Genomic DNA, 17,777 nt, shown 5'->3' with positions numbered 1-17,777 from the left:
CATCAGCCTGCTCTCCAGTCTCACAGGTGGCTGCCGGGCAGCCCATTCTTCAAGGCTTCAAGGGCCAAGGCTCAAGCCCAACTTCCAAGCCTCCAAGGACAAGTGTTCTCGAGGGTAAGTGCTTTCAACTTCAAGTCTCACTATGCCTACAGATCCCTATTGGCAGTATGCAACAAAAGGGAATGGATATGTCGGAGGTGGGGGTTCCCGCAAGTGGAAATGTAATTTTTGTGGATATGAAAAAACAGGTTCAGTGACCCGGGTAAAAGACCATTTGGGACATGTCTCGGGCAGAGATGTCGCTTTATGTCAAAATGTGCCGCCCGATGTATTGGCATCACTTGAGGGTTGGAGAAAGCAACGCCTTGGTTTGGATGTTGGTGAGCAACATATGGCAGCACATGCAACAGGTGAAGCATCCTCGAGCCAAGTGGCCTCTTCAAAGAGGACTAGAGTTGAGAGCCAGACAGATGTTGACAGTGCACATGTATCTTCGAGTGTGGGTGAGGGCCCTAGTGCAAAGAGGACGCCTTTACCTAGTGTGGAAGTGCCTGCAAAGGGTTCATTGCAAAGAGCAAGCATTACAGCAGGCTTGCAAAAGCAAGCCATGAAGGAGGCAACAAGGGAGGTCACGCGCTTGTTTATACAGTGTGCTATCTCTTTCAATGTGGCTCGCACCATACAATGGAAGAAGACGATGCGGGCCGTTAGCCGCATTGGCTGTGAGTGGGAGGGTCCCTCGGCTGAGACAATCCGCACACGAGAATTAAAGAAGGAGAAACTAAACGTAGAAGGCCAGCTTGAGTTTTTGAAAGAAACATGGAAGAAATATGGCTGCACTATCTTATGTGATGGATGGTCAGATATACGCAAGAGGAATGTGTATAATGTGCTTATCTCCTCTTGCAAAGGCACCATGTTTTACAAGGCCATTGATGCATCGGCTGCGTCTCACCGTTACAGGTCTCTTTATTTGGACACACATCAAGAAGGTGATTGAGGAGATTGGCCCACAAAATGTTGTGCAGGTTATTACGGACAATGGAAGCAATTGTGTCTCCATGGGGAGTATGTTGGAGGATGCATTCCCAACAATTGTGTGGACCCCTTGTGCCTCCCATAGTCTTGATTTATTGATTGAGGATTTGGGGAGAATTTTTTGGGTCAGCGAAATCTTTGCCATCGCGAGGAGCATTGTCAAATTTGTGACACAAAAGACCAAAGGTTTTGAGCATGTACAGGGCTAATAGTACCTTGGAGCTTCTCAAGCCATCCACTACGAGGTTTGCATACATGTTCATAGTGCTTGAGCGGCTTCTTCGTGTGCGGCCAAATCTGATTCGCACTATTAGTTGTGATGCATGGATCCAGTCGGGTAAGAGTATGACCCCAAAGTTTGTGGATTTTAGACGCAAGATCCTCAATGAAGCATGGTGGGAAGAGGCAGAGGCATTAGTGCAGACCTTAAATCTCATCTACACGGTCTTGCGCATTACGGACATGGAGGGGAGTACACTAGGCCTCATTTATGAGTACATGGATAGGATCAGGAAGGCACTAGACAACAATGCCTACCTATCTGTAGAGAGGTACGTACTTCTTCGCTCATGACTCATGGCTCATGAGCCTTTGCCAAATTGCCTTTTTGTCTTGGCTCTTTTCTAAGTTCTAACTTTAAAGTTTTTCTTTGGTTTTGTTTGTTACTTGTAGAATCGCGGAGATCAAGCAGATTTGGCAAAACCGTTGGGTTTGGTTTCATAGACCAATCCATGCTGTGGCTCATGTGTTGCATCCTCTATGGCGTAGCGAGGATCAGCTTGAGTGTGAGGAGCTAAACGATGACTTCCAAACCTATGTGGAGAAATGGTGTGGTGGCAATTTGCAGATGTTGCGATGCTTAGAGGATGATCTCCTTGCTTTCCGCAACAACACTGGCTACTTCACAAGACCTACTGCAAAACTTCGAGAAACGCAGCTTCAGCCGGTCTCATGGTGGGAGAAATATGGACATGGTGTGCCTACGTTGGTGAGTAAGAAGCCCCTCCGCTTAAGCTTTAACGGCGACACCTTATTTGTATAATGTACTAATCCTAAATCTGCTCTTTGAACAGAGACGTCTTGCCATTCGAGTCCTCTCACAAGATTGCAGCTCTGGAACTTGTGAGAGGAATTGGAGCACATGGGCACTCTACCATACGAAGAGGAGGAACAAGTTGACTACAGCCCAACTTGAGCGTCTTGTTTTCTGCAATTGTAACTTGAAGCTTCTTGAGCGGGCAGCTATGGGTCCTGAGCCAATGCAAGTGAATGTCGACAAGATTGACATTGAGAAGGTGCGGGATATTCCCACAATTCTACAAGAGGACCGAGATCTTTACACTTTGCTTTACGAGGAGGCCACAACACCAGTTCACGACACACGTGGTGGTCGTCGTAGGAGAGGGAGGCCGGCTGCAGCTAGTACTAGTGCTGCTAGAGAGGAGGCTATTGGAGAGGACTCATCTTCTTGCAGTGAGGACACACGCGAGAGCCATGAGGACTCTCAGGAGGATTCAGACTCCTCGGGTGCTTCAGATGAGGCTCAATAGTGATCATTGATTCACTGATATTCCATGTTTTTTGTTTAGTTTTTCTTATCCTTAGGAATTATGGACAGCCGGCATGTCGGTTATTTTGTAGTTTTTGAACCTCTGACTCCCAAGTTTGATGATCATTGCTGATATGTATGATGTATTATGATCACAATTTGCAGCTCGCTATGTATGCTTCGGCCTTCAGCCTTTAGTTTTTTATGGTTGACATGAATTTGCCGCGACATCATACATGTCCATTATCTACATTCTGTTAAGTGTTATGATTCTAATGTCCACTTGAGTCTTTGATGTGTCTTGTTTGAGGTTTCTATGCATGTTTTTGCATCTCTTGATATAAGTTTATTTAATAGGATGTCTCTATGCATGTTTTTTACATGTCTAAAATAAATTCAAAAGAAACTCCATTTCTTGCCGTTTCCGACCTCGCGGGAACTCGGAAACACCGTTTCCGACCCGGTCCGAACCGACCGTTTTTTGCCGGTCCAGGTTACTATGTTTTGGAGAAATTCAATACATAGCTTCACGGGCATCCATTGCCAAATCCTCCATGCTAATGCATATGAAATTCAACATTTAGAAAACAATGGTATATCGATGTAGATCACCAAGGAGCTGCCTTGATGCCCGGCCCGACTTCAGTGCCCATATTCTCTACCATTGGCTCTATGTTCTACCAAGCAAGGTAGCAACATCTTCAAGAGCACATAGGACAAGAGAAATACTACACAGGGCGGCTAAACAAGGAGTCCTGCCCTTTACTGAATAAGTAATGACAACACATTGTCCAATTAGCTTACCAGTCTTCATAGAAGTTTTTGCAAGCGGAAGCCTTCGCGTTGAAAGCTTTAGAAGTGTTGATATCTTCGATTTGCCGCAATCCTTCACGACAAAAGTCTTCAAAAGGATGAAGGGAACCTTGGGAAAGCTTCCCCTATGGTTCAACTTGAGAAAGGAAGGCTGAAATTAGGGTTTTCAACAAAAAGACCAGAAATTACAGCAAAAATGAGAGCTGTTTTGCTGAATTTCAGTCATTGGGAGTGAGTAGGAGAGTGATTAGCACTTGGAAACACTCTTGGAAGCTTGGAAAACACCCTAGCAAGTTGGGTATGGCTATGGAGAGCTTGGAAATGGAGAGAAATGGTGGAAAAACAGAGTTTTCAGTCTCCAAAAATCCTCGTGAAGAGAAAACACGAATTTTCTCTTAATAAGTAAGTGAATTGGGGTCCAATCAGGTGAAGGGACATGGGGAGATGTCCATTTATGAGTAAAAGGGGAGGATCAGGTCCTGGACATTGAGTCTTGTCTGCCTCGGGACTTCAGTGAGTGTGAACTTGGAAGCGGTCATAATTTATAAGAGACTTTTGGGCGCCCAAACTTTAATGAAGTGGGAACGCACTCACTTATAAATATTGGCCAAGTCCTAAGGGCTATTTGAGCCTAGATTGGGTAATACTTACCACCTGTTCACATGCCACACAACCATGTCAGCAGACAGTTTCACACGCACGGTTCACGGGCGGGCGTCCCCTAGCCCAGAACTACACATAGGTCATGCAGGCATGAAAACAGCATGCAATTTCATTTGCAGGCAAGCACATAAAGATGCTATGCAATGCAGCATTAGCATGAGCAATTTCCGTTCATGAAACCATATAAGACCAGGCGTTTCCAGGCAAGTATATGCGATACCAGACCCAGTGGAAAGCCAATCCTCCAGGTGTTTCCGGGCATGTACACAAAGGCACAAGTCCCAGCGGAAAGCCAAGTCCTCCAGATATTCCGAGCATGATAACGACAAGTCCCAGCGGAATATCATATCCAACTATACAGCATGACACGTGTCAATCACATGCATAGGCACATTCCATAAGCCATGGACACCAATCCAATATGTACATAGTGTGAAAGCGAGAGTGAACCATTCGAGTGGCCAAATGGTGACACCCTCTCCCTCTTCCTCTCTCTCTTCTTGTCAAATCCCCATAGGATCTCCTCGTGGAACGCTCCTGGTACAAGACTCGAAACCTGCAAACAAACCAAACAAACATAAAGGGGGATGCAGGCCTAACTCACCTCCCAACCTTGACAGTCGTGGGCAAGCCCACAAGTCTTGGCTGTCCCCACCGAGCCACGAGCTGAGCTAACTAGATGGATGTACCGACCAATCTCTACCTCGTGACGTCCCATACTACCACGAAGCTACCCTTGCGAGCCTCGAGACTGCTGCCGGCCTAGTCAAAAAGGCGGTTCTTTTTCAACATGCCTTTCATGAATACGTATTTGGTGATAGCCAGTACGTAAATCTATCTTCATGAAATATTTCGCTCCGGCTAACCGGTCAATCAGGTCATCTGATCTAGGGAGAGGATAACGGTTCTTAATTGTCAGCTTGTTCAATCTCTTGTAATCTATACACATTCTCCAAGTGTTGTCCTTCTTTCTCCTAAGCAACACAGGTGCACCCCAAGGTGATTTACTTGGACGGATCTGTCCCATCCTCAAATAATCTTCAAGTTGTTTGGCCAACTCATCTTTCTCAGCTTGGCTCATCCTGTAAGGTGAAATACTAGCAGGGTGAGCACCAGGGATCAGGTCAATACGATGATCTACTGCCCTTTCAAGTGGTAAGCCCGATGGCAGTTTCTTAGAAAATAAATCTTGAAACGAATCAAGTATCTTCTATAATTCTTTGCTTTCAAATACACTTAATTCATTGACATCCATAGAAGGTATGAGAAATAAAGAAATGGAATCAATACACAATGGAAAGCAGTATACAAAGAAGAAGCCATTATATTACCAAAATCAACTGTATTTACAAGAGGTCCCTGAGAGGGATATATACAATCACCTAAAATACTATACTGGGTGTTCCTATGTTCAAAAGAAAAAATATGACTAAACCAATCTATCTGGACTTGAAGAGTCTTAATCCACTCAATCCCTAATAACAAGTCTACATGTTCTAGGTGCATAATATAGCATTCCAGAGTATCTTTGTAGTCCTGAATCCGAATCGGTAGCATCTCCACCTTTCGATCCCATACTTGTCGACCCGCAGGTAGACGTACCTCATAGGTATGATCGCAGGGTGTTGTGTCAAGACCCAATTTCTGAACAAGTTTGTAATTAACAAAATTGTGTGAGTTGCCAGGGTCTAGAAGAATGTGGATTCTATGGCCATTCACGTCTCCATAAACTCGGAGAAGATCATGCAAGCCAAAAACTTTAGAGTTGAACAGACAATCAAAGCATGTACTAGAGCGAGAGTACAGTAACTGACATACCTGTCAAAGACAACTGGTTAGCTGCCTTTGGCTTGGGTCCTACGACATTGGTCTTTGCACCCTTTTGCTTCGGGCACTCGTTACGCATATGTCCTTTTTCTTTGCAGATGAAGCAACGTCCCTCCTTCTTAAGCTTCAAAGCCTTAAGGAGACGTTTCTTCTTCACTGGAGTCGAAGTTGAATTCTTCGAAGGTTGGTCCGAAGACTTTCCTTCTATCGTGCTAGTCATCGGTGCGGAGAACTTCCTTTTGTGCTTGTTCCCCTGCTCAGTAACAGGTTTAGACTTGGAAGAGACCATTGTATCATCATAGATACGAGCGGAATGAATGGCTTCGTCCAAAGTTTTGCATTTGTTGTTTTTAACCTGTAAACGGTATGAGTCGGGTAAACCGGCTACGAAGAAACCCAAAAGAGTTGTGGAATCCATCTTCGTAGCTTTCATCTGCAAGTCCCTAAATTTCTGGAGATAGACCTCATAAGCGAGATTCTGCAAGGTCATGGTCAAAGTAGTAAACCTGTCATGTGCATCACAGATGCCATGGACATTCTCAGGGCTAGATCCAGAAGAGGCAAACAGATAAAGATTATGAACCAGTCAGAGCTAGGACCTGGAGCACAAGATGCAGATGAGGCAGTAGGTTGGACTTGGAGGACTTGGAGGACTTGGAAGGCTCAGTCGGCTGCAAGACAACCAGGGTCGGCTGTACCAGAAGAAGTCGGGTTGCAAGCGCATCACTACAAGGCAAGAAAGCGCAGCCCAACCAGAATTTTGTGGGGTCCCATCCAGTCGGCTGGTCCGACAGCAGTCGGCCAGCTCATCCATTGGTCAAGAGCCTATATATAGCATAGAGTGCTTATGATTGTATTCATTCAACTCCTTTTTGAGTTGGGTCTAGACATAGGACAGAATTTAGGGTTAGGAACCTTTTTATGAAGGCAGCCCATGGCTGCAAAGATCTGTACCTTTTTTGTACATAGTATATACTGAAATTCCAGCACTTCTCACTCTCTCTCTCTACTCTCTCTCTACCTGCGTTTTTGCATCAAGGTGCGTTTTTGCATCAGAAGGTCTTCAAGAGTGTTTAGGGCTGAAAGAAGACTACCCAGAGCTTCCGCGCGTTACATTGGTATCAGAGCATCAGGCTCAGCAAAGCTAAACACTGATTCAGTCCCAGATGATGGTGTACAGGTCCAAGGTACAGGAAAGTACACGGATTCGAAGCCCAAGGCGGGAACACAGATCGGGAAGAACTCCCAGGAGGTTTGTTGGTGGTGTTCCACAGTGCCAGATGGGGATGGCAGTTCCGTGAGCCAGATGGGTTCTAAGGGAACGGTCCCAAGGGAGGTTGATCCTCCAAGGGTGATGTGAGAGTGCCAGACTCAGTTCCAGGAACGAAGACCAAGACGGTGTTCAGAGTCAGGGCAGGAATGGATTGTGGACTAGAGGAAGACCAGATGCATAGATCTTCATCAGAGACAGAGTGGTTTGGAGACCAGAACGGAGTTTCAGAGAAAAAGGTTTGCCAGGGATGGATGATGACAGAGGGACTTCGGAACAGGATTGGGATGATGACAGTCATCCAAGAGCAGGTTGGATTCCCGTCATCAAGTTTAGCAGAGGGGGATGTCATGTGCATCACAGATGCCATGGACATTCTCAGGGCTAGATCCAGAAGAGGCAAACAGATAAAGATTATGAACCAGTCAGAGCTAGGACCTGGAGCACAAGATGCAGATGAGGCAGTAGGTTGGACTTGGAGGACTTGGAGGACTTGGAAGGCTCAGTCGGCTGCAAGACAACCAGGGTCGGCTGTACCAGAAGAAGTCGGGTTGCAAGCGCATCACTACAAGGCAAGAAAGCGCAGCCCAACCAGAATTTTGTGGGGTCCCATCCAGTCGGCTGGTCCGACAGCAGTCGGCCAGCTCATCCATTGGTCAAGAGCCTATATATAGCATAGAGTGCTTATGATTGTATTCATTCAACTCCTTTTTGAGTTGGGTCTAGACATAGGACAGAATTTAGGGTTAGGAACCTTTTTATGAAGGCAGCCCATGGCTGCAAAGATCTGTACCTTTTTTGTACATAGTATATACTGAAATTCCAGCACTTCTCACTCTCTCTCTCTACTCTCTCTCTACCTGCGTTTTTGCATCAAGGTGCGTTTTTGCATCAGAAGGTCTTCAAGAGTGTTTAGGGCTGCAAGAAGACTACCCAGAGCTTCCGCGCGTTACAAAACCGGACAACAACATCATAGTCTGTTAAAAGTAGTACCTCATGTGGGAACGGGGTCTAAGAAAGGCACTTATCTATTTATTTATTTAATGCTTTTGGGTCGGCCATTTCCAACATAAGGGTATAAATACCCATGCCCACTATTATATCTCATCACCTATTCATTGCTAATAAAGTCAAGCTTATTCGGCTCCATCTCTCTCTCTCTACGTGTGCGTGTGTGTAACGCTTCCGCAGGTAGATTCGTTACATGGTATCAGAGCAGAGCTCATGATTCTTGGCTACACATTGCGCACGAAGGAGAAGACGAAGGGCTGCGTTTTTTCTGGCAAGCGGCGGCAAGGGCAGCGTGAGCAACCGGCTGCGTTCCTGCTCCAGTAAGTGCTTGGTGGCGCAAGCTTGCACACCATAAGCAGCTACAGTGAGCAAAGGCACCGGAGGAGAGCAGCCGTGAGAAAGGCAAAGTGAAGTGCAACCGTGAGAAGGGCTGGCTTTGCATTTTCTGCAAGCCGACAGAGGGTGCACGATAGCATAAAAGCTGCACAGCAGCAAGAGCAAGGCAAAAGGCGACTGGAGGTTGTTGGTGTGTAGCCAAGAAGGGAGCACGCAAAGGGTGACCAAGCCTGCTTGGCAAAGCAAGAACGTACAAGCAGCTGCAGTAGAAGGTGGCCACGTGGAGGCGCACACAGGTGGCTGTGGACAGCAGGAGGTCGACGCGTGGCTCGTGAGCTGGCTAAGCATTTATTTTTAAAGAGCATTTTTTAATGTTATTAAAAGCTTGTGTGCAAGCATTAGTTCCCACACGACATATTTCCGCGAGTTCTATCGCCAAGCTTGGAGATGGCCTCCCTTGAGATTAGTTCCCGTGCTCAAAGCCCCGGTGCTCATATCGCAGAGCTGATGATTGCGAGCTTTACATCTCGATTGATTTATAGCCATGTGTTTTTTCTTTTTCGCCATGTTGACGTTGCAGAGTGGAGCCCAATGGAGTGTCCAAACAGCATTGATCGACACGGTCCGGACAATATACTGTGGCAAAATCTTTTGGTATTGGCTATGAGAAGGCATGATTATCCGCACCAGTGGACAAAAGGACAAAGTGACTTTGGTATCGGTAATTTGGGTCCCAGATATGACTCAGAGTACCTTGACCACTGTACTTGGGCACTTTCCAGTTCACGGAGGATTGAATACAAGTTATTCAGCTGGTCGTCATCAAGGACATGGATGAAGTCTATGCTTTGGACATATGTCAGACCATATGGATCTAGATCTTCTTCTTTGTGGAGCAGTAACACTCTATATCTCCTTCGGGCCATTGAAGCAGAGGGGGATTGGGAGGGGTCGATTCTAGCATACTGATAAAGGGAACTCCCCTCACATGTTTCAGCCAGAGAGAGGCACGTGCGGGGGAGAGGGGGCTAATCAAAGCTTCCAGCAGGTGTATTGGAACCGTGTTACGGAGTTCAAAGCACATGCATCTGGCGAGAAGAACGGCTTGACAACACTATGGACGTGCTTTTGTTTGCAGTTCATTGTGGTAACAATATGGACGGGATAAGTTCCTAGTTCATTGTCAGAGGACTTTGGAGGTCATGTGTTGACAGTTCAATGTTCAGGAGATCTCTTGAACGTGTGTGTTTGCAGTTCAACGAATGGGGGATCATGGATGTGGAGTTGTCTGCAATTCATTATTCTATGTGGCAGCTGAAGCTCAAGATGGCATTTTTTGTGAAGACAGGTTGATTGGTGCATTCTCCGAGGTGTATCCAGTAACTGCAGTGCTGGAGTGTCCATGGTTGCATCTACATCGGCTTGGCTTGTTCATCTATGCCCACTATGAGCTACAGAGAGGGTGTTAAAAGTAGTACCTCATGTGGGAACAGGGTCTAAGAAAGGCACTTATCTATTTATTTATTTAATGCTTTTGGGTCGGCCATTTCCAATATAAGGGTATAAATACCCATGCCCACTATTGTATCTCATCACCTATTCATTGCTAATAAAGTCAAGCTTATTCGGCTCCATCTCTCTCTCTCTACGTGTGCGTGTGTGTAACGCTTCCGCAGGTAGATTCGTGACATAGTCATTCTCTTTCTTGAGGAATTCTTTCTTGAAGACGTCTTCGAACTGTGCCCAAGTCGTTGATTTAGGGTTAAGTTCTTTCCACCAGAGCAAAGCTTTGCCTGAGAGGAAACCTATTACTAATTGGATCTTTTTTCCATGGTCATACGGATGAAACTTAAAATGGACTTGCCACTTATGTAGCCAAGTATCCACTATCTCCTTGGTACGCTGCTTTTGCTCGCCCCCAAACTGTTGGAGAGTAATATTGGAGCCTAAAGCACATGCCAAGGTATCCATACTCGAAAGAGTAGATAGAGTAGTGGTCAACAAAGAGATGGAGTTCTGTAAAGCCTGCATCTGCGCGGCGATTTGTGCTTGATGTTCCGAGGAAGAAGCTTCGAGAGCAACTTTAAACTCTTGAAAATCTGATTTTGAAACATAATCGTCGAAAAGATCGGCATCGACGGCTTCCGTAGTAGCCGGCAGGTCTTCACGTTCAAGAATGGACTCCAACTCGAATTCTTGGGTCGACATCTGAAAGAATGGCTGTAAAGCAGAAAAAACAGCAAATAGATCTTACAAAGAAGCACATGTGTAATAAAACTGAAGTAGAAGACTTGTTATCTGCTGAAGTAGAGCACAAGGGCTGCCCGTAGGTGCATACAACCAACAGCAATGACTTAATAATGAAGTGCTAATGATGCAAACCCAAGCCACCTATATATAGGTTGGACAAGAGCTGGTAGGCCAGCATAAAAACAGTGGGCTGACCGACTATGCAAAAAATACTAAAATAATGTCTAAAAAATAGACAAAAATAGCAAAAAAATATCTAAAATAAGATGAATGCATGGCCTCATAAATCTGGCCAGATACAACATGAAATATACACATATATGCCCAATCTGGAGATGATAATGCCAACACCTCCTCTTTAGTGCCAGATGAGCGGACCAACTCCAGCATGCTGAAGAAAGACCTCCAAAGAAGCTCGAGGGAGCGGTTTGGTGAAGAGGTCAGCAAGATTGTCCTGAGTGGAACAATACTCAAGTCGAAGAAGACCAAGCTCAATCCAATCCCGAACAAAATGATAGTGAACCTCAATGTGTTTGGAGCGGCCACGTATCACAGGATTCTGAGCTAAAGCAATGGCACTCTGAGAATCCAAGAAGATGACAACAGGGGAATCATCCGCACAACATAAATGCTCCAAAATTTGATGTATCCATAATGCCTTGGCTGCGGAGAGAAGATAGGATTTGTACTCAACCTTGGTAGAAGAAGCAGCAACTGTTCTTTGCTTCTGAGATTTCCAAGAGACCAATCCTGTACCAAGCATGAAACAATATCCCGTAGTAGATCTCCGAGTATCAATGCAACCAACCCAATCAGTATCCGTAAAGCCCACCAAAGAAGAACCACCAGAATAAGTGATGCCATAATCTGATGTGCCACGAAGATACCAAAGCACTCTCAAAGCTGCCTGCCAATGAGATCTCCGAGCTGCTGAAGAGAATTGGCTGAGTACGCTCATAGCATAAGAGAGATCCGGTCGGGTGTTGACAAGATAAAGCAAGGAGCCGACTAACTGCCGGTATTCTGTGAAATCCACCAAAGGTGTATCATCCTCCTTAGACAATTTCACATTGGGATCCATAGGACAAGGGAGAGGAGAGCAATCTGTCAAACCATAAGTTGCAAGCAACTTCTTCACATACTTCTCCTGGGAAATGAAGATGCAATCATTTCTCTGCCAAACCTCCAGACCAAGAAAATAATAAAGTAGGCCAAGGTCCGTCATCTCAAACGTGAGGGAAAGTCGAGACTAAACCTGAGTGACCAACTCAATCTGTGAGCCTGCAAGAATGAGGTCATCAACATAAAGCACAATGATGCATATATCCCCATCAGAAAGCACATAGTGGTTTGGATCTGCATATGACCCCTCAAAACCAAGAGATAACAAGAAAGCATCAATCTTTTGATACCAAGCACGAGGCTTGTTTGAGACCATAAAGAGCTTTCTTCAACAAGTAAACATGGTCCTCATGTCCTTGAATCACAAAACTAGGAGGCTACTCCACATAAACTTCCTCCTCTAAATCACCGTTCAGAAAGGCAGATTTAACATCCATCTGGAACACAGGCCATCTGAAACGAGCAGCCAGAGCCAAAACAATACGAATGGAAGTAAACCTGGCTGTAGAAGCAAATGTCTCATCAAAGTCCTCGCCAGCCTTTTGAGCATATCCACGAGCAACAAGACGGGCCTTGTACTTATCCAAAGTACCATCTACATGAAACTTGACTTTGAAGATCCATTTGACACCGATGACTCGTCAATGTATGATTCCTCTCAATAGAGAACATCTCGGCTTCCATAGCCTGTCGCCACTGCAAGGGCCTCCTCTGGACATTCAAGCTCATCAATCGTCTGCAAAGTACTCATAAGAGCATAATTCACTGTGGGAGTGGGAACCCGAGAAGATCTCCTCAGACCGGATGAAGAAGTAGAGACCTGGTCAAAGCTCAAGATCTCCATAGCCTCCAAGCTCCACCACCAATGGTTGCTAGCTCCACTCTCTGAAGCCTCACCTCTTACTATCACCAAGAAGAAGCTAATGCACTGCCTTGCAAGGACACCTCTCTCTCTCTCTACACTCTCAACTCACAAAGCATAGGGAGGCACATGTACTAGAAGAACAAGCTAATCCTCTCAAGTGTCTCTCTCTCTCACACAGAAGAACAAAAGCAAGGAGTACACAAGAGCTCAATTAGCACAAAAGGGATTGTGTCTTTGCATTATGAAAAAAATGACTTATGTATAACCAACCCCTATTCACATTTGGGCACCCAAAACCTTCAAAAATGACTTGAAATTAATAAGAAATACCTCCGACGGAAGAGTTTAGAGTTGGTGGGAGCGTGATGGCACTTCATCTCCTTGTCCAGGAGTCCGTGCGAACTTCGCGAACAATCAACAGCCCCTTCGCACAAATCAGCTTTTGCCACAAACAAATCCACCCTTGGGCCTTAGGGAAGTGCGTGGAAATTGGCCCTGTAAACCCCCTGATTCAACAACTTTCCTCCTCTCAGTTTGAAATAATGCAGACAGCCGTGCTATATTTGATTTGAATAGTTCAATCCTCTATCTTTGACAAAAATGCCATAGCCAAATGGCAGTAATTTACATGATATATGGGTTTCTCCAGCATTTTTAGGAGAAGATCTTCTACCTTTGCATAAGTAATTCTGCTTCAGGAAGGTTGTTTTTATCCCCGATCAAAACAGATGCACAATCCCATGAGCATCAGTCCAACAACAATGTCCTAGCTTCTTCCATGCTTGTGCTTTCCCACTCATGGCCTCCCCTCGCATCCTCTTGCATGTCAGCATCTGCATAGATGTTATACATACAAACATAAGCAGCAGCTCCCTTTTCGTCCAATCCCACTGCCTGTTCAAAGGCCTGTCTTCCAAGCTCCACATTGCCACACTTACGACAAGCACCCAACACAGTAAGCCACATCACAATATCAAAATGAAATGGTGCTTTCTTCATCATTGCTACCGCCCAGTCTAATTGGCCTGCCCGGCCAAGGAGATCAACCATGCAAGTGTGGTGCTCAGGAGTCGGAGTGATGCCATAGTCTGCACTCATGGCCTCAAAGTATCTCTGGCCCTTATCTATCAGACCTGCATGACTGCAAGCATTAAGCACACTGACGAACGTAACCGGATTTGGCTTATAGCCTTCTCCTCTCATTGTGTCAAGCATACGGAGAACATTTTCAATCTCTCCTAGCTGGGCATATCCTGTAATCAGTGCATTCCAGGAGACTACATCCCGAACTGGAATGCTATCAAACACTTCCTGTGCATTTGATAGCATGCCACATTTGGCGTACATATCGACCAACGCATTGCCAAGACCAAGGTCTCTTTTCAACAACCCCGTTCTGGCAATCTCCACATGAATGTCTCTGCCCTTGTCTGTGGCCCCAACATTGCCACAGGCTTTCAAGCTGCTTGCGAACGTGAAAGCATCTGGAGAGACACCCTCAAGTTGCATCTGTTTCAAACAAATGAGTGCTTCCTCACCGCGATCGTGTTGTGCGTATCCTGCAATCAGTGCAGTCCATGTGACTACATCTCGATCTGGAAGCTTGTCAAACACTTCCTGTGCTTTTGATAGCATGCCACATTTGGCATACATATCAACCAATGCACTACCAAGAACAGGTTCTCTTTCCAATAACCCTTTCCTAGCGATCTCAGTATGTATTTCTATTCCCTTGTCTGTGGCTCCCATGCTTCCACAAGCTTTCAAGCTGCAAGCGAATGTGGTAGCATCTGGAGACAGACCTTCAAGTTGCATCTGTTTGAAACAGATTAATGCTTCCTCGCCACTCTTGTTTTCGGTGTAACCTGCAATCAATGCATTCCATGAGACTACATCATGAACCGGAAGCTCATCAAACACTTCCTTTGCTCGTACTAGCATGCCACATTTAGCATACATATCAACCAATGCATTGCCAACAAATTGGTTTGTTTTCAACAACCCTTTTCTTTCAATGTCAGCATGTATTTCTCTGCCCTTGTCCATGTCTCCAATGCTACCACAAGCCTTCAAGCTGCAAGCAAGCGTGACAGCATTTGGAGAGACACCCTCAAGTTGCATCTGCTCAAAGCAATATAGTGCCTCCTTACCACGCTGGTGTTGCGCGTATCCCGCAATCAGTGCAGTCCATGTAACTACACCTCGAACTGGAAGCATGTCAAACACTTCCTGTGCTTTACTGAGCAAGCCACATTTGGTGTACATATAGACCAATGTGTTGCCAACAAAAAGGTCTTTTTGCAACAACCCCTTTCTGGCAATCTCAGCATGTATTTCACAACCACTCTTCACATCTTTCAGCTTAGCGCAGGCTTTCAATAAGGCGACGAAGGTATGCCCAGTCGGATGTAGAGAATTTTGTTGCATCTTCTGGTAGAGGGTGAGGGCATGCCTTGACTGCCCACAACTGATGTAACCATTTATGAGGGAATTCCAGGAATACTCATTTCTGAACAACAACCCGTCAAAAACTTTCTGAGCAATGCACATGCTTCCAACTTCCACCAACATGGAGACTAGGTAGTTCCCGAGTGATCTATGAGCTTCCAGCTCACTTTTACGCATGTAGGCATTTAAGCGCAGAGCAAAGGCTAGGTTTTTCTCTTTTGAGCACTCGCGCACAATGTATATAAGGTTCTCGACGGAAGGATGGGGTAGCATCTCTTCTTCCAGAAAAGCGAGGGCGTCCTCTAAGCCAAGCGTCTCCCGCCACTGTTGTTGCCGTGGTCTTCATCTTTAACCCAGCTTGGATTGTACCAGCCATCCATCCACAGCAAGTCCTTAAATCTGGGTTTGTCTGTTCCACCCACAAGAGACGACCAACCCCCCTCAATCTAAGCAGCAGCAACCACTTACCGGTTGTCCCACCGTCTGCTTCCATAGCTGCTTCATACTTGCTCTTGAACAACCTGCTGAGCCGCCAACAACCGCCCGGCACCCCCCCAAGCCTACATCATCACATACTTGTGTTATGTTGCGGGATTTTGACACACCTTAATTAACAAAACAGAAAGTGAGAGAGTATGTGAACAAGATAACCTAAGGTCTCGCATTTTGATCGCAGGCGTGTCCATGGCTATATGCACCTAGCAAGTATTCCAACCGCATTCCTTAGGAGCTCATGACAAACAATTATCAGCATGTACTCACTCACTAAAGGAGGTGGAGGTAGTCATATGACAAAATATACACGAGCAGTGTTATTCATGTCAAGAACCTTCTTACTCTACAAGGAACCATAGTGCTAGTGGTTAGACCACTTGTCTTGAATCACCCTTTTGAGAGACTAGAGAGGCCAAGAGGTGTGTCAATCCCTCTTGTTTAAGCCCTTCATCTACTCTCTAATCCAGTACTTAATCCTTCCAAAAGATAAAGGTTAAGCGAGAAAGCTTGAACCACCTTCTTCTCCAATCATGCTCAATCACACTCTCACTCAAGCAAGCACACTCAACACACTCCATCCACTCCACAAGCATGCACCCTCTATAATCAAGTAAGCAAGACAGTAAGAGCTCAAGAGAAGAAGAAAGCTTTGCACTTGAGAAATGATAGAATCTCCCATTCACATTATTAAAAGTTATTTGCGTTGCCATACACACTCCATCCACTCACACAAGCATGCACCCTCTATAATCAAGCAAGTAGGATAGCAAGAGCTCAAGAGAAGAAGAGAGCTTTGCACTTGAGAAATGATAGAATCCCCCATTCACATTATTAAAAGTTCTTTGCCTAGCCACCCACACTCCATCCACTCACACAAGCATGCACCCTCTATAATCAAGCAATCAAGACAGTAACAGCTCAAGAGAAGAAGAAAGATTTGCACTTGAGAAATGATAGAGTCCCCCGTTCACATTATTAAAAGTTATTTGCCTAGCCACCCAACTTAAGTGGGTGCCCAATTCCTATCTCTACCCATATATACAAGGTTTGTGGCTATGTAACTGGCTTTGATACATCAATGGCTATACATAATGTGAATACGTCTTAGGCCAGAGGTGGGGATTACCTCCTCTCTCTAGAAAAATGGGCTTATGGTGAAATGTTTGCAAATCAAATCAAAAGTTGACAGAGATTGCACATTTGGAATCTACTCTTCGAGACCTTTCCAATGATATACAGCATGATGGGCAATTTTGTATTTTCAAGAAGTCCCCAAATTGGTGATGATGTGGCATGTAACAATCTACTCTTCGAGACCTTTCCTATAGCATGATGGGAAATTTGCATATTCAAGAAGTCCCCGAATTGGTGATGATGTGGTATGTAAACATCATCACCAATTTGGGGACTTCTTGAATATGCAAATTGCCCATCATGCTATATATCATTGGAAAGGTCTCGAAGAGTAGATTCCAAATGTGCAAACTCCACTCACTTCTGACTTGATTTGCAAAAATTTCACCATGAGTCCATTTTTAGAGAGAGAAGAGATGTGGAAATCCTTATGGGGAAAAAATGAGAGTCCATATTTCTCCTAATGTGACACCTTTGGGTAGTTATGAGAGCTATAGGTAGACATGGAAGACACTGTCTTAGATTGAGGCACCCTCTTGGGTGAAGGAAGAAGACCATGTTCCATCATTGTAAAGATTAGTTTGTAACTTTCCATATTGAACCTCTTGAGCAGTGTCTTAATGTACTTTGATTGTAATACCATCATTTTGCTAGTATAAACTACACACCCAAGTAGTAGTGTAAAAAGACCAAGAGTTGATATCTAGAAGTTTAAGGCAAGGTTAGCCTTGAAAACTGTAAATCCTCATTTTGGTGCTTTTGTCTCACTAGCATGTCATCTAGCATTAGGAAAAATTCGAGCTCCTACTTGGGCCTTTTAGAGTTTGGAAAATAATTGTATCCACCAATTAGAGCAAAGCCACCGAAACGGTGAAATTCACTAAAACATTGGAAAATTTGTAATTATCATAATTTTCAATTTTTAAAAAATAAAAAGGGAAGAGAGAGAGTGTATC

General features: G+C 45.0%; 2 protein-coding genes across 2 annotated transcripts; one reads left to right on the top strand and one right to left on the bottom strand.

Moving 5' to 3' along the window:
* The first annotated feature begins 607 nt into the window (after nucleotides 1-607).
* On the top strand, nucleotides 608-2,603 carry LOC147639686 (uncharacterized). The gene is made up of 4 exons (XM_086822083.1): nucleotides 608-963; nucleotides 1,242-1,589; nucleotides 1,711-2,026; nucleotides 2,112-2,603. Exons 1-4 carry the CDS (start codon nucleotides 608-610, stop codon nucleotides 2,586-2,588), a joined length of 1,497 nt encoding a protein of 498 aa, XP_086678209.1. The 3' UTR covers nucleotides 2,589-2,603.
* A 10,352-nt stretch (nucleotides 2,604-12,955) lies between these two features.
* Nucleotides 12,956-15,944, bottom strand: LOC147639685 (pentatricopeptide repeat-containing protein At3g57430, chloroplastic-like). The gene is made up of 2 exons (XM_086772734.1): nucleotides 15,844-15,944; nucleotides 12,956-15,752 (listed from the first exon to the last, which is right to left on the bottom strand). Exon 2 carries the CDS (start codon nucleotides 15,463-15,465, stop codon nucleotides 13,492-13,494), a length of 1,974 nt encoding a protein of 657 aa, XP_086628860.1. The 5' UTR covers nucleotides 15,466-15,752; nucleotides 15,844-15,944; the 3' UTR covers nucleotides 12,956-13,491.
* Between the last annotated feature and the right edge of the window lie 1,833 nt (nucleotides 15,945-17,777).

This window comes from Cibotium barometz, chromosome 3, assembly GCF_041138505.1.
Source record: "Cibotium barometz isolate CiBa-2024 chromosome 3, ASM4113850v1, whole genome shotgun sequence".
NCBI classification, from domain to species: domain Eukaryota; kingdom Viridiplantae; phylum Streptophyta; class Polypodiopsida; order Cyatheales; family Cibotiaceae; genus Cibotium; species Cibotium barometz.
This window is presented reverse-complemented; position numbering and strand designations above follow the sequence as displayed.

Coding starts and splice junctions, on each gene's coding strand:
- LOC147639686 (XM_086822083.1), top strand. CDS start 608: ATGAAGGAGGCAACAAGGGAGGTCACGCGCTTGTTTATACAGTGTGCT. Junction 964..1,241: donor GCTGCGTCTCACCGTTACAG/GTCTCTTTATTT, acceptor GAGCATGTACAG/GGCTAATAGTACCTTGGAGC. Junction 1,590..1,710: donor GCCTACCTATCTGTAGAGAG/GTACGTACTTCT, acceptor TGTTACTTGTAG/AATCGCGGAGATCAAGCAGA.
- LOC147639685 (XM_086772734.1), bottom strand. CDS start 15,465: ATGCTACCCCATCCTTCCGTCGAGAACCTTATATACATTGTGCGCGAG.